Source organism: Mastigoproctus giganteus, chromosome 1 (genome assembly GCF_048544385.1).
Source record: "Mastigoproctus giganteus isolate SK-2022 chromosome 1, ASM4854438v1, whole genome shotgun sequence".
NCBI classification, from domain to species: domain Eukaryota; kingdom Metazoa; phylum Arthropoda; class Arachnida; order Uropygi; family Thelyphonidae; genus Mastigoproctus; species Mastigoproctus giganteus.
The window spans coordinates 49,879,683-49,894,890 of record NC_143575.1 but is presented as its reverse complement, the minus strand read 5'-3'; the positions used below and the strand labels follow the sequence as shown (position 1 = coordinate 49,894,890).

Genomic DNA, 15,208 nt, shown 5'->3' with positions numbered 1-15,208 from the left:
CAGAAATTTGGACATTCGCAAATGGCATGCAGAAACTCGGCTACCTGTGCAAAATGTGGTTCTAAAGAACACGAGACTACAGATTGCTCTGCCAACACCTTGATATGTACAAACTGTAAAGGGGAACATCCAGCCTACTCAAAAACATGTGAAAAATGGAAACAAGAGAAACTAATTCAGAAATACAAAACAGAACACAACACAATGTACCAAGAAGCAAGAAGAATAATACAGCCATGGCCTACAAACAAGCCATCATATGCACAAGCAGTGATCCAATACAAATCAGTAGAAGTGCAAACCGAAATTTCCATGCTGCCAAAAGAATCACTTAGTGAAATGAAGGCACAAAAACAGGAGAAAATAGTGAGTACTCCAATTTCTATTCACACAGAACAAATACCAACAAATCAGCACCACAACAAAGACCGAGGTAAACCTACAAACACCAAAACAACCGAACAGATGGATATAGGAAAAATAAACACAACGGAAGAACCAGTATTAGAAATTTTCACAGAAGAAGATATGGACATGGACAGGCCTCAATACCCTAAAAAAGATAAGACAAAATATAAGAATGTTCCATTTCGGAAACAACCCGAAAGCCCTAGAAAAACCAAATAATGGATCAGTTCATCCAGTGGAACTGTAGAGGACTACGAACCAATTACGACGATGTCCAGTATCTAATTACACACCATACGCCAATATGCTTCTGTCTTCAAGAGACATACCTTAGACAACAAGAAACTCTTTCAGTAAAAAATTATACAATGTATAGGAAAGACAGAATAAGAGATGGGCCAATACATGGAGGAGTAGCCATCTTGGTTCATAACCACATCCCAACTGAACACATTCCTTTAAACAGCAACCTCGAAGTGATAGCTGTAAGAATAAAACTAAGATTTCTGGTAACCATCTGTTCAGTGTACCTTCCACCAGGACCAGATATAACATTTGAAGAAATAGACCAACTAATTTCCGAACTCCAACCACCTTTCTGTATAATGGGAGATATGAATGGGCACAGTCATCTGTGGGGAAACACTGACATCAACAGACGAGGACGAATAATAGAAAGAATAATAGATCACCATAATCTTTCTCTACTTAACAACGGTAAACATACTTATTTTCACTTTCCTAGTCGTACAACCTCAGCAATAGACCTAACCATATGCACCCCTTCACTCCTACCAGAGTTAAAGTGGCAAGTAATAGAAAACCCATACAGCAGTGACCACTACCCAGTAATTACCACACTGATCAGGAACCTTCCCTGCCATCCCACCAGACCATCCCGCTGGAAAATAGAAAAGGGCAACTGGGAAAAATTTAGAGAACTCGCAATATTTAATCCACAAAGCATTCAAGAAAAACCAGTCGATGAAGCTGTGAAATACGTCACGGATACCTTAATACAGGCAGCTGAGCAAACAATACCCAGAACTTCAACTCGTTTTCCGCTACATCCAAAATCCTGGTGGAATGAAGACTGCATGACAAAAAAAAGACAACAAAACAAAGCATGGAATAAGTTCCGGAGATATCCTACAACGGATAATCTCCTAAAATATAAACAAGCACGAGCGCTAGCCAGATATGCCAGGAAACAAGCCAAAAAAAATTCCTGGATCCAGTTTACTTCCTCAATAAATAGAACAACAAATACACAGACAATATGGAATAAAATACGGAAAATGAACGGGAAATACAAAAACCAACCATCCTTAGTATTACACTGGAATGGAGAAAGCATTACAGAACCTTCAGAGACAGCTAATATACTAGGAGAAACATTTGCCAGAGTATCGTCAAAACAATCATATCGTGAAGAATTTTTGACCTATAAAGAGAAAACTGAAAAAAACAGAATTAATTTTAACACCAAACATGTTGAATCCTATAACCAACCAATTACATTGCATGAATTACGTGAAGCATTATCAAAAACAAAACCAAGTGCAGTTGGACCAGACAACATACATTATGATATGCTTAAACATCTGAAGCAAAAAGAAATAGAAAACCTTCTTAAACTGTACAATCGCATTTTCCAAGAAGAGCAATATCCTGAAGCATGGCATCATGCAATAGTATTAGCTTTCCAAAAACCCAATAAAGATCAGAACAACCCAAACAATTATCGACCAATAGCGCTCACTAGCTGCTTGAGCAAAGTTTTGGAGAAAATAATCAACAAACGATTAATCTGGTTTTTAGAAACAACCAACTGGTTCAACAGTATGCAATGCGGGTTTAGAAGTAATAGATCCACCTTAGATCACCTTGTAAGAATAGAAACAGACATAAGAGATACATTTATAAGTTCAAAACATATGGTTACCGTATTTTTTGATATAGAAAAGGCATATGACACAGCATGGAGATACGGTATACTAAAAGACATCCACGATGCAGGCCTCAGAGGACATTTACCGCACTTCATCCAAAACTTTATGAAAAATAGAACATTTCAGGTCAGAGTAGAGAACACCATGTCAAAAACCTATAAACAAGAAGAAGGAGTTCCCCAGGGGTCTGTCCTCAGTGCTATACTATTCGTCATAAAAATTAATGGCATCACAAAACAACTGCCATCCACGGTGTCGCGTGCACTATATGTAGATGACTTCAGTATATCGTATCAAGCACAGAATATGGGAACAATAGAAAGGCAACTACAATGCGCAATTAACAGAATCAGTAGTTGGGCCCAGACAAACGGATTTAGAATTTCACAACAAAAAACAATCTGCGTACATTTCTGTAGAAAAAGAAACTTACATCCCGACCCTGAACTAACAATAGAAGGTCACAAAATACCCGTCAAACAAAGCGTAAAATTTCTTGGACTCATTTTAGACAACAAATTAACTTTCGTAGAGCATATAAAGCAATTACGAATAAAATGTATGAGACGACTTAACATCCTTAAAGTCTCAACATCAGTATCTTGGGGAGCAGACCGTTATACCCTACTCAATCTGTACAAAACACTAGTAAGATCAATAATAGATTACGGAGCACCTGTTTATGCTTCCGCCAAAAAGAGCGCCCTCAAATGGTTAGATCCAATTCACCATAGTGCAATACGAATAGCAACAGGAGCCTTCCGCACATCACCTTCATACAGTCTTTATACAGAAGCTAATGAACTACCATTGTTCCTCAGGAGACAACAGCTGGCCCTACTCTATGCATACAAGATAAGATCCACAAGAAACCATCCGACTTGGACATCATTATTCGCACCAAAATGGGAAAACATATATAGGAATCGCAAAAGTGGAAACAAGCCTCTAGGAATCAGACTGCAAGAGCTACTGACAACATATGAACTTAACGTAGATAATGTTGCAAATCTTGAAAGGCACATAATACCACCATGGATAAACCACTTCACAATTTGTGAACTCTCCACACAAATCTGGAATAAAAATAGCTTGTCAGACATTAACTTTCAACAACTGCATGCAGCACACAGAACTAAATATCCCAACCATCTACCAATATATACAGATGGATCAAAATCAGAAAACCATGTAGGAGCATTGGCAGTATTCCCAGACACTACATTGGCACGCCAACTTCCAAAAGAATGCAGTGTCTACACTGCAGAATTAGTAGCAGTTCAGATAGCCCTGGAGTACTTCAGAACCACATATCATTTGAGAACAGTAATATATTCTGATTCATTAAGTGCAATACAAGCCATTCAAACCACGACTAATATAACCCATCCAGCTCTCATGCAAATTAAACAGATATTAACAGATTTAACTAAAGAAAAACAAGAAATACTTTTCTGCTGGATACCAGGACACAAAGGGATAAAAGGAAACGAAGAAGCTGACAGAATTGCAAAATCAACAACTAACCTTCAGAAACAACCTTTCCCAGTGCCGTATCAGGATTACAAACCAATCATTCAAAACCGCTCTCTAACACAATGGCAAGAACTCTGGCAAAAACAAACTTCAAATAAATTATATGAAATAAAACCAAAAGTTGAACTTTGGAAAACAAGCACAAGGAAATCAAGGAGAGAGGAAGTCGTTCTGACCAGACTACGCATTGGACATACACACATCACACATGGCTATTTACTACGTGCCGAAGAACCTCCAAGATGTCAAACATGCAATACTACCCAAACCATCAGACATATACTCATAGAATGCCCAACCTATGAAAATGATCGACGAAAGATTTTCTCATCATTATATAAAGGAAATCAAGACATCACCCTCAGAGATATCCTAGGTGACAAGGAACATGTTTCAGACATTTTCAGATTCATGCAGATAATCAACGTCTACCATCTACTGTAAATAATAATAAGGTATATAATCGCAGAAAATATTTATCTCCCGTGCTTTCGACCAAGATACAGAGAATGAATATGCATACAAAGACAATAATATAACAAATGAACTGGCGCACTATGATCTCCGTTGTCAATGCGCCAATAAACAAGAAAACAACAACTAATGCTAATATCAAATGTTTATGAGAATTGAAATAATGGAGTTACCTGTAGAGTCTTGCTCGTGCTAGGACAGAGGAATGGAACAAAGAAAACTATGAAAACTACATGGTTCTTGCATGTGTCCATCCTGATGACCGGAAACACAAGTCAGTTCTTTATCAGCATTTCTTATATATAATAAAACAGGCCTACGTGCTCTGGATTCATAATGCGAAAATTTATTTTTATTTTGTTACACAGAGCATTAATAAAACTACAATAAATAAATTAGCTTTCGGCTGGGGGCAGCCTTCATCGGATTAAAATACTTGAATGGCAGTTGGAATAGAGATGCACTGCCAGGATGGTGCGTGAGGCACGTGGTTAATTGTTTGTTGATGTTTGTGGCTGTGACGTATGGTGGTGACGTGGCCAGCGTTTGTCTATGGATAGAATTACTGACTCTGTGATGGGGTTAACTTGACAACCACTGTTCCTGTTCAAAGCGGTGTCCGAGCATTTTATATTTAGCGATTCCAACCAGGTACGCCTCAGGTAATGGTGGGACCTGCCACCCAGCCGAAAGCTAATTTATTTATTGTATTTTTATTAATGCTCTGTGTAACAAAATAAAAATAAATTTTCACATTTCTTATATATATTTTTTTTTTGTAAGGAGATGACTTTTCATATTTTTCATATTATTCCCTTTAGAACTCAGTTGCAATTTTTCCTCTTTCCTATCATTAAGCCATGGGACCTCATTTATTGAACCTGTTTTATATGTAGTGACTAAAGTTCCTAGTTGTGGCATAACAATTCTAAGACATTATGTAAGCACTAACTTAACATTAACAGCACGGAATAAAAATTACTGTGTTGTTAAAAAAGCAGTAGTTTCAATTTCACCGATGGTTTTGGAAATACATATTAAATATTTTCTCAGAGTGATTAAAGGATATATCAGCATGGTAGTGCTCCATATCATACAGTGAAAGTTATACAGGATTGGTTTGTGGACAGTGAAAAGCTGTAATGGCTGGCTCAGAGCCATGACTCAACCTCATTGAACACCTGTGGGATGAACTGTAGCTCTGAATTAGTTTGCAACCAAAAAAAGGAGGAGGGGGACTTCTTCAAAACTGGCTCTAGCAGCAGCTTTGAAGAAATAATGGAGGCAAATCCCAACCAAAGTCTGTTGGAAGTTGACAGAAAGTATTCCCAGGAAGGTTGAGGCTGTCATATAGGCCAAAGGTAGCTCTGTTGTGTATTGGTTTTTATTATATTTAGCACATACTATTTATTGTTATTATGGGCTTGTTTTTGGTTGCTATAGATTTTGCTGGTTAATTAATTTTATTAAAAGTAACAAAATTAGGAAAATGCGATTAATTTCTTCATAGTGTGTTTAGTCTTTTCATAGCCTGCATGCTCTGAGTAAATGAGTTTAAGGTCCACAATTTTATGCTGAGTAGGTGGTTTGAGAAAAGTTCGAGATCTTAGCTGTATTGGTAGGTTTCTGTATATGCTCATTTGGAAGCTTGTTGCAGCCTTGGAGATGGTGAGCTCTAAGAAGGGTATGCTTCTATTGTTTTCTAACTCAATTTTTAAAGAGATATTAGGTGACAGTTATTAATGCACACACAAATTTGTGGAGTTCTTCTTGCTGGTGGAGCCAGATTGCTAAGACATCTGTATAATCGTTCTCAAAAGCCAGATTGGATGGGGAATTTGTTTTTAATGTTGCCCATCCCCAGGTCCACGTTTTGTCTCTTAAGTTGTCCCAAAAAGATTAATAGCTGTCTGTTAAGTTGAGATACTTAACACATTACATTCAGTGGATAAAGAATAGCAGTGTTTGGTGTGAAAAAATATCTGGTAGCATATCTTTTAAAATTCAGTTTTTATTTAGGCTTTAGGCCACCATGTTATCCATGCAGAATTTAGGCTGCATGGATAACATGGTGGTCTTAATTTTCACAGCAGAAAAAACTTGCCCCTTTTGTAATGAGTTGTCCTGCACTACTTTCATCAGGTAGCCACATTATAACTTTGAAATATCATATACCTGCAACAGATCACATTGAACAACTTCTTTACAACTTTTTTGTCTGCATTTTATCACTAGAGGCCACTTGTTATCTAATTAGGGACAAGGTAGTCCTGAAATAGGCTGTCATAGCAGCCTGATCTTTTAAATAAATGGCTGATTAACCTGTTTGTTGAGGCCATCAGTTTGAAAGTAGATTGATACCAGGACAACTCATTACAAAGGCAAGTTTGTTCTGCTGTGAGAATTAAGACCATTGCATTGTCTGTGTAGTTTAAATCCTGCCAGCCACAGAAACAGATTAAAGGACAAGATAGTCCTGCAAGCATCGTATAAAGAAAGAAATCTTACTTTTTTTTTTTTTTTTTTTTGTATGGATTCTTAAAGAGAAAACGCAATCACTGATTGATACAAGTTTGCTGGATCTCTTTCTTCGTATTTCCAGATTTTATAGAGTTTACTGTATTAACTTGTTCACATCAAGTTATGTGATCATAACTATCTACATATTTAAATATTTTATATTTAACATTATGGTTTTTTATTAATATAGCAAATAATAGGCTTTAGTAAAGCATTGGCTGTTATAGAGTTTACTGTATTAACTTGTTCACAGCAAGTTATGTGACCATAACTATTTTTATTTATCTTTACAATATACTGAGGAAGTGGAAGAAAAGGTTCCCACAAAACGTTTTTAAAAGTGAATCAGTTTGGTTTGTATATAAGAATACAAACAAAAATTGGTTTACAATAATTTCTGGCATGAGTGATTTTTATTTGCATTCTTAAGATTATACACCCATGACTATAACTGAAGTTTGGAATGGCTTGGCCAGAAATGGAAAGAAATTTTTCTCTGGTTGTAATTTCATTATTTCATAACAGAGAACAGTATTATTATTTTATCAGAGAGAAATTTAGATTCATTTTTTTTTTTTTAACTTTTGATATTTAATCTTTTTTTTTTAACTTTTGATATTTAATCTTTTTTTCTTCAATCTGTAATTTTCACTGAAATTATTGTTTCCAGTCCACAACCTCAAGTGAAACATTATCACATTAAGATGAAAGATGGTGGATATTATTTATCAGAGAAGCACATATTTCCTACTATTCAAGAACTTATATATTATCACAAACATAACAGTGCAGGTTTGGCTACAAGATTAAAACAGCCACCTAGCTGCCAAGCAAGGACTACTCCTACAACCGCAGGGTTAAGTCATGGTTAGTTATTGTTTTATATTGAAATTTATTCTTTTGTCGAATGTATATGTTTTTGTCTTTCTTTATTTCTTTATAAAGCTGTAAATATATGCATATAAAATATTTTAAATTTTAACATAAAGAATATTTTTTTGTATTTATAATATAGCAAATAAAAGGCTGTATTATTTAGTAAGTGATGTCTTTCAGGACTAGAAGATAGTTAATAATGTTCTGTGTGTGAATATATTTTTAAGGGAAGGCAGACTTAATTCAGTTAACAGTTATTCAAAATTATATTAATTAGTGAGAGCTGAAGAAGAGAGATGAGAGATTATCAGGTTTAAAAGTAAAGAAAGTATATGGAGTTAATTGTATGTATCTGGTTATAGTGAAAGAAGCAGCTAAAGTGGTTACCAAATTCCTCTATATAATAATGGATATATCCTAAGACTTGGGTGAAGTTTCAGGAGATTGGGAATGGGCAAATATAGACCTGTAAATCTGATTTAGAATGCACTGAAGGGCCATCTTGACAGTAATGCCATAAGAGAGAGACAGTCATAACATGGTTTTGCTAAATGAAGATCTTTTCTGACCAAATTAATAAGAATATTATGCAGTTACAGAGGAAGTGGATGCTGGGTATAACTTTATATAATTTACTTAGATTTTAGAAAGACTTTTTACATGGTCCCAAATACATTATATCAATTTTAAGGACACTTGAAATACTGTGTTTGAGTATGGATACTGCACTTAAAATAAGACATTGAGCTTCTTTAAAGGATCCAAAGGCAGGCAGTGCACCTGGTGAGATCAGAAAAAGGGTGATCATATGAGAAAAGACACCGGCTATGTGGACTGCGGAGCTCGGTAACTAGGCACCTCAGAGGAGACCTAATTGATGTGTATAAGTCTGTAAGAGAAGAAAGTAAAATTAATGAGTGTGAAATTTTGCCTTATGATTCCAGAAGTAGGAGCCATAAATTCAAATTACAGGGGAAGAGGTTTAGACTGTATTGCAGGAAGTTTTCTTTTAGCCAGTGAGTCGTTGGTTACTGGAATAAATTGCATCCATGGATGGTCAAGGCTATTAGTATGGGGAGATTCAACAGGCAGCTAGATGAGCACCTATGTTAGGGGGGAGTCAAACAGAGTTTATTATTTATATTTTTTGGCTCATGCAGCAAAGGCCTCAAGCTTCCTTTCGTCATATAGTTAATACTATACTTGTCTTGTGCATAAGTTGGAGAATGAAGTGGGGCAATGGGGATAAAGATTTTTAATTCATAGAAGATGTTATACATGGATAGTACTCTGAATGGACCAGTAATACAAGTGGGGGCCTCCTCTGGGTCCTGCACTGAGGACTTTGTTGTTTTAATTTTCATTAATCCTTCATCAGTACATATAGATATATGGTTGAAGTATGTGTCAATGGCATGATATTATAGTTGCAGAAATGTATACTTTTGTGAAAAATTCACTGAAGGATTACTGGCCAGTAATCCTTCAGTGAATCACGGCATAATTATATACTATGCCATACCTAATACAATGTTCAACATTCCACATTATCTCTTTCTTATATATTATAAAGATTTGATGTACAGAATTTTCGTTACACACACATGTACTTTGTCATACCTAATAAAATTGTTTCAAGTTATCTCTTACTTATGTTATGTATTATAAAGCTTTGAAGCACAGCATTTTCATATATATATATATATATATATACACACACACACACACTGAGTAATCACTGAATTATGACCACCCCTATGAAAATTGAATGCTACCAGTTGACCACGTGAGGTAGGTACGAGGGTGCAGAGTTAGTTGACCTACATATCATAGAGGTGTCAGTGGTTCAGCAGGTAGTAAAATTCCGATGTGATGGGTAAAAGGAAGGATTTATCGGACTTTGATAATGAACAGCTTGTGGGTGCTCAACGAGCTGGTGCCTCAACTTCCCAAACGGCTGAGCTGGTGGGGTGTTCGAGAGCTGCCGTAGTTAAAGTGTATCAGGACTGGCATCAAAATGGTCAAACAATGACCTGGCTGCAAAGGTCAGCGAAAGGTTGATGTTAGAGGTGAGTGCCGGGTCCGACGACTTGTACAGGTGCAGCACTATTGAAGAGTTGACTAACAATACAACATGGGCCAACCCGGAACAATATCTGGCACGACCATGCATTGCACACTCTCACGTATGGGCTATACCAGCAGACAACCCATACGGCATCCTCTCCTAACCGTGCCTCCATAGCCAGGTGGGAAAGAGCAGCAGTGCGTAGCACACGCTTCTTGATTAGATCGGGGTTCGAGCCCGTCACCACCAAATACAGAGGATGTGGAAAGGTCAGGGAATGACCGCCGCATATTCCCGGAGCAATATGGCCTTAGTTGCTAATGCTCCTAAAAACCAAATAACAACAACAATCCTCTCCTAACCAAGGTTCATCTGCATAAAATACTCGCCTGGTGCAAAGAGCATGCAATTTGGATGTTAAAAGACTGGAAGAAGGTGTGCTGATTGGATGAGTCATGTTATTTACTCCACACCGTGGATGGCAGTGTATGGATTTGACGTCAACAACATGAGGCTCTTGATCCATTATGCATGGTATCAAAAGTGCAGGTCAGTGGACACAGTTGTATGGTGTGGGGCATGTTTCACTGGCAGGAACTTGGACCCCTGGTGCATGTGGAACAACGTATCAGTGGTCTCCACTATCATCAGCTGCTTGCTGACTGTGTACACCCCACTATGTTACACTTTTTCTCGAATGGCGATGGTGTCTTCGAAGATGACAATGTGTTGAGCCATCAGGCACTTGTTGTGCAGGAATGGTTTGAGGAACACAGTTCTGACTTCCAGCATATCGATTGTCCTCCGAAACTCCCCCGATATCAATCCCATAGAGTAGTTGTGGGACACTATGGAAAGGCATATCAGGCATCTGGATACATCAGTCACCTCCATACCTGCATTGCTAGTCGCATTACACAGCTTGGTTGGCCATACCTCCCAAATGCTTCGGACACCTTGTTGAATCAATGCCACATCGGATAGTTGCTGTACTGAGGGCAAAAGGAGGACCTATGGAGTGTTAGGTAGGTGGTCATAATTCAGTGATCACTCAGTGTATATATATATATTATATATATATATATGAAACACAGGGTGTTTTTTAAAAATAATCAAACTTCGGGAGTGCGTTCTATTGAGCACAGGGATGGTAAAAGTTCATATGGGTATATGCATAGAAACAATGCCATTCCAAGTTATAGCCCCCCCCCCTCTCTCTCTCTCTCTCTCTCTCTCTCTCTCTCTCACACACACACACATGTCCGTAAGATGATAGGTAAATTTGAATCATTTGCATATTTTAGATATGTATACATGCAAGCAAGTTTTGGAACAAATCCAACTTTGTAAATTCAACAACATTAACCATCATTATAAAAGTTCCCACACATACATAGCTATTTACAGAGATATGCAACCTGGTCTTCCTCCTTTCATCAGAGCCTATTTTGACAAGGTGGGGAACATGGTTTTGTGTAAAAAACTGATTCTGTAAAAAGCAGTTGTTGACACTTTGGATACTGTAGTTATTGGCAGTTCTTTCTGATTCTCTGGTTAGAAAACATTTGCTGTTCATCAAGACTCATTTTGTTTGGTTACTTTATTCTCTGACGAAACTTGAAGCATGAGGACTTTCTTTGAGCAGTGAAATTGAAGAGGTAATGAAAGTGCAGTTAGAAATTTCAACCATCCATGGAAACAGAGGAGAGAAAATAAGAAATAAATTTGATAATATTAAAAAAGAATGCTGGATTTTGTATTTTAAAGAAAATAGATGACTTTGTAAATAGAAATTAGCAGGAACTTCCACTGCAGGTAGAGGCTTTGAAGGGTCCCATTTTTAATTTTAGCCAGCTACTTCCATTAATGTGAAAAAATTGTTCTCTGTTTTTAAACTGATTTTGGATGGTAAATTCCACAGATTTACAGTGGGTCACACTGAAAAATATATTCAGTGTAAAATGATACTTATTCTAAAACTTTTCATTTAACAGTTTGTTACTTTTAAATCCTGAATACAGTAACTCAGGAATATAGTAACTCAGGATTTAAAATCAGTAATTCAAATTGTTATTCAAGTAATAAATAATGTAAATATGTTATTGCATATTATCTAATGTCTGGTTATCATGATTATTAATAACCTCAGTAGAAGCAAATATTGAAACCCACAGAGCTTTCAATTTCAATATATTTCATAGGATTCATGCTGTGCATGAATTATGATTAATTTACATATGCATAATATATATTTTGAAGAACAGATTTTTTGGTAAATGAATTTTCTTAGCATACTTATTATGTTTTCCAGAATTGCAGTGGTATCAAAAAAAGCTTAAATGCGCACTATTAAAAATTCCTTGACCTCTGAAAAATTTTAGTCTTAATAACAGACATATATTAAATATAGATATTTAAATTATGAACAGAAGAAACATTTTTAGAATACTGCTTATAATAAAAAAATTTTAATAGTAGATTTGTGATTTAATTTTTCATGCAGCAGTGAAGCTCATTTTAAGGTATGTTTCTTTTTGTCCTTTTTTTGCTTTCTTTTTTACTTATTTATTATTTTTTTGCTCATTCACCATATTCTTCATAAGGATGTACAGTGCTTTCTGGTAAAAGAATTTGATTAGCTGTGAAAATTTTTGAATATTCTCATACCGATGATATGTTCTGGAATTGCATATTGGTGTCAAGTTAAGCTTAGATGCACAATTTAGTGCACCCGAGCTTAACTTGACATTATAATATATCACTATTAAGGAAAACTCTTATCTTTCCAATTAGTTTTTCTGTAAATTGAATAATACAAGAAAATTTTTAATAAGTTTCTTAAAATTTCCATCTTAAAATCTTGTCCTTTATCTGAACCTTGATTTTCCAATAAGTGTGCTGAGGCTGTTCAAGATAAGAACATTGCATGTCACAACTGGTTTGCAACCAAATTTCCAGAGTTCATACACTAAAGCTCCCAAAAATTGTAAAACAGGTATTAATCAGTTCAAACCAGATTCTGAACAGGCTAATAGTGGAAAACATACTTCTTGGTGAAACGGTAGTCAAGCATTTCGTTCCCTTGCCAAAGCTATCGGCTACAGCATTTGCCAGGTTATATTGCTTCCTTAGCTAAAGAAAAAGCTGACTTATTAGAATCCTACTTTTCTTCTATCTCTTGTGTTGACGATCTTGGTAAGCCACTTCCTGCCATTCCCAGTACACTTCACTCAGTGCCTCCTGTGGTCTTCTTTCAAAAAGATGTCAGAAGATCCATGTGTTCTCAAAACCTCTGCTGAGCTTACTTCTGTGTTGGTTTTTTACACTTTCCTATTCCACTGGTGTTTTATTACTACTCAAAAATTTGTTCATATCCAGCCAGTTCCTAAAAATGGTGTCCTGTGGTCTTCTTTCAAAAAGATGTCAGAAGATCCGTGTTCTCAAAACCTCTGCTGAGCTTACTTCTGTGTTGCTTTTTTACACTTTCCTATTCCACTGGTGTTTTATTACTACTCAAAAATTTGTTCATATCCAGCCAGTTCCTAAAAATGGTGTCAAATCCCTCCCATACAGTTATCATCTCATTGCACTTAACTCTACTCTTTCTAAATGGAGAAATCCAGTAACCACCAACTCCTAAACTATCTCAAAACTTTCCATCTAATTAATGATTGTCAATACTGATTCCATCAGTATTGATCCATTATGTGATGTTACCCATCTATGTATAAATTCAATACAAAAGTTTGTCAAAACTCAAGTAGGTGCTCTTGACATTTGTATGGCTTTTGATTGTGTTTGGTATAAAGGCCTCCTTAACAAGCTTCCATCCTATGGATTTCCAACTGTTTTCTCTCTTTTTCTGTTAATTCCATTTTCTTTTTTTTTTTTTTTTTGTTAGTGCATCGGCTTCTGTGGCTATAATACACCTCCCAAAGTTTTTGCATTTTACTCTGATCCAAGCCCCAGGTGGGATTCGAACCCACGACCTTTGGCTTGCCAGGCAGGCACTTTACCCACCTGACTAGCCCGGTCGGCTCCATTTTCTCTTGACTGCTCTCTGCAAGTGATGGATCTGTCTGTCTTCTAATTGCTCCATTAATACTGGTATTTCCTAAGGTTCAGTTCTTGATCCCACTCTTTATCTCTTGTGTATCAATGATCGCCTTCTACTGACTGGAAATTCTGTCCATAGTTATGCTGATGACAGCACATTGCATTTCACCTTCCAGGTTGAGAAACCTTGCCCTGCACAAACAGCTTTAACTTCTCAAATATCCACTGCCAATTCCTTAAATGCTGATCTCCAGGTAATTCTACAGTGGGGTAAAGATAACTTAGTTAATTTCAATTTTCTAAAACTGTCCTGTCTTTTGTCTCGTAAAAAGGAGTCTACTGTTGCTATGCTTATCTTCAGTGACACTCAGATTTCTAGACAAGATCAGCATATCTCTATTAGGATTACCCGACTTCTAATCTCTCTCTCGCCATAAGGCACATGACAATTGTTTCCTCTGCATCTAAAAAACTGGGTTTTTCTCTTTTGTTCTTATGTCACTTTTCTTCTAAACAACTAATCACTCCATACAAATTTGAAATTGCCCTACTACGGAGTCGCTTTTCTTCTAAACAACTAATCACTCCATACAAATTTGAAATTGCCCTATGGAGTCAGTTTTTCTTCTAAACAACTAATCACTCCATACAAATTTGAAATTGCCCTGCTATGGAATATTGTTCCCCAAAATCTGTCAGGCTTCTGAACTCCATTCAAAAGAGAACAGTCAGGTTAATCAATGACCCATCCCTTACAGTCTCCTCTCAACTCTCTGTTTCAAAGATGTTCTGTTTCTGCTGCATGCATTTTCTGCAGATACTTTCATGGACAATACACCCTCACAGTTATCAGTGACTATGATTATTGTTTATAATGTGGAAGAACAGCAATAATACCCAAATATGAATAGCTATTTTGATTACTTGTTTTATACCTGTCCATTTTCAAAGGAATTAGTATTAAATTTTCATTAAAATATTACTACTGTTAAAGAATATAATTTTTTTTTTCCCTTCTGCTTTCTCTAGATAAATGGGAAATTGATCCTTCTGAGTTAACATTATTAGAAGAACTTGGAAGTGGCCAGTTTGGAGTAAGTTTAAAGCATTTTGTCTAGTATTATCACTTATTATATGACATGTTTCTTTTTATATATTTAATGATAAATGTAAATTTATCACAAGTAACTAAAATAATTAAAAATATTAATAATTTATTGATATTTATAAATATAGTGGGATGTTATTTATCTGAACTAATTGGGGATTGACCAATTCAGGTAATCAATGATTCTGCTTTCAAACTGTTTTTGTATAC

General features: G+C 36.1%; 1 protein-coding gene across 1 annotated transcript in view; it reads left to right on the top strand.

The window, feature by feature from the left end:
• LOC150090782 (tyrosine-protein kinase Btk-like) overlaps positions 1–15,208 on the top strand; it is a 118,452-nt gene that overhangs the window by 70,221 nt on the left and 33,023 nt on the right. The window contains exons 10-11 of the mRNA XM_090372160.1: positions 7,561–7,757; positions 14,920–14,984. Of these exons, the coding sequence (XP_090228286.1) occupies positions 7,561–7,757; positions 14,920–14,984 (262 nt within the window). The remainder of the gene's footprint in view (positions 1–7,560; positions 7,758–14,919; positions 14,985–15,208) is intronic.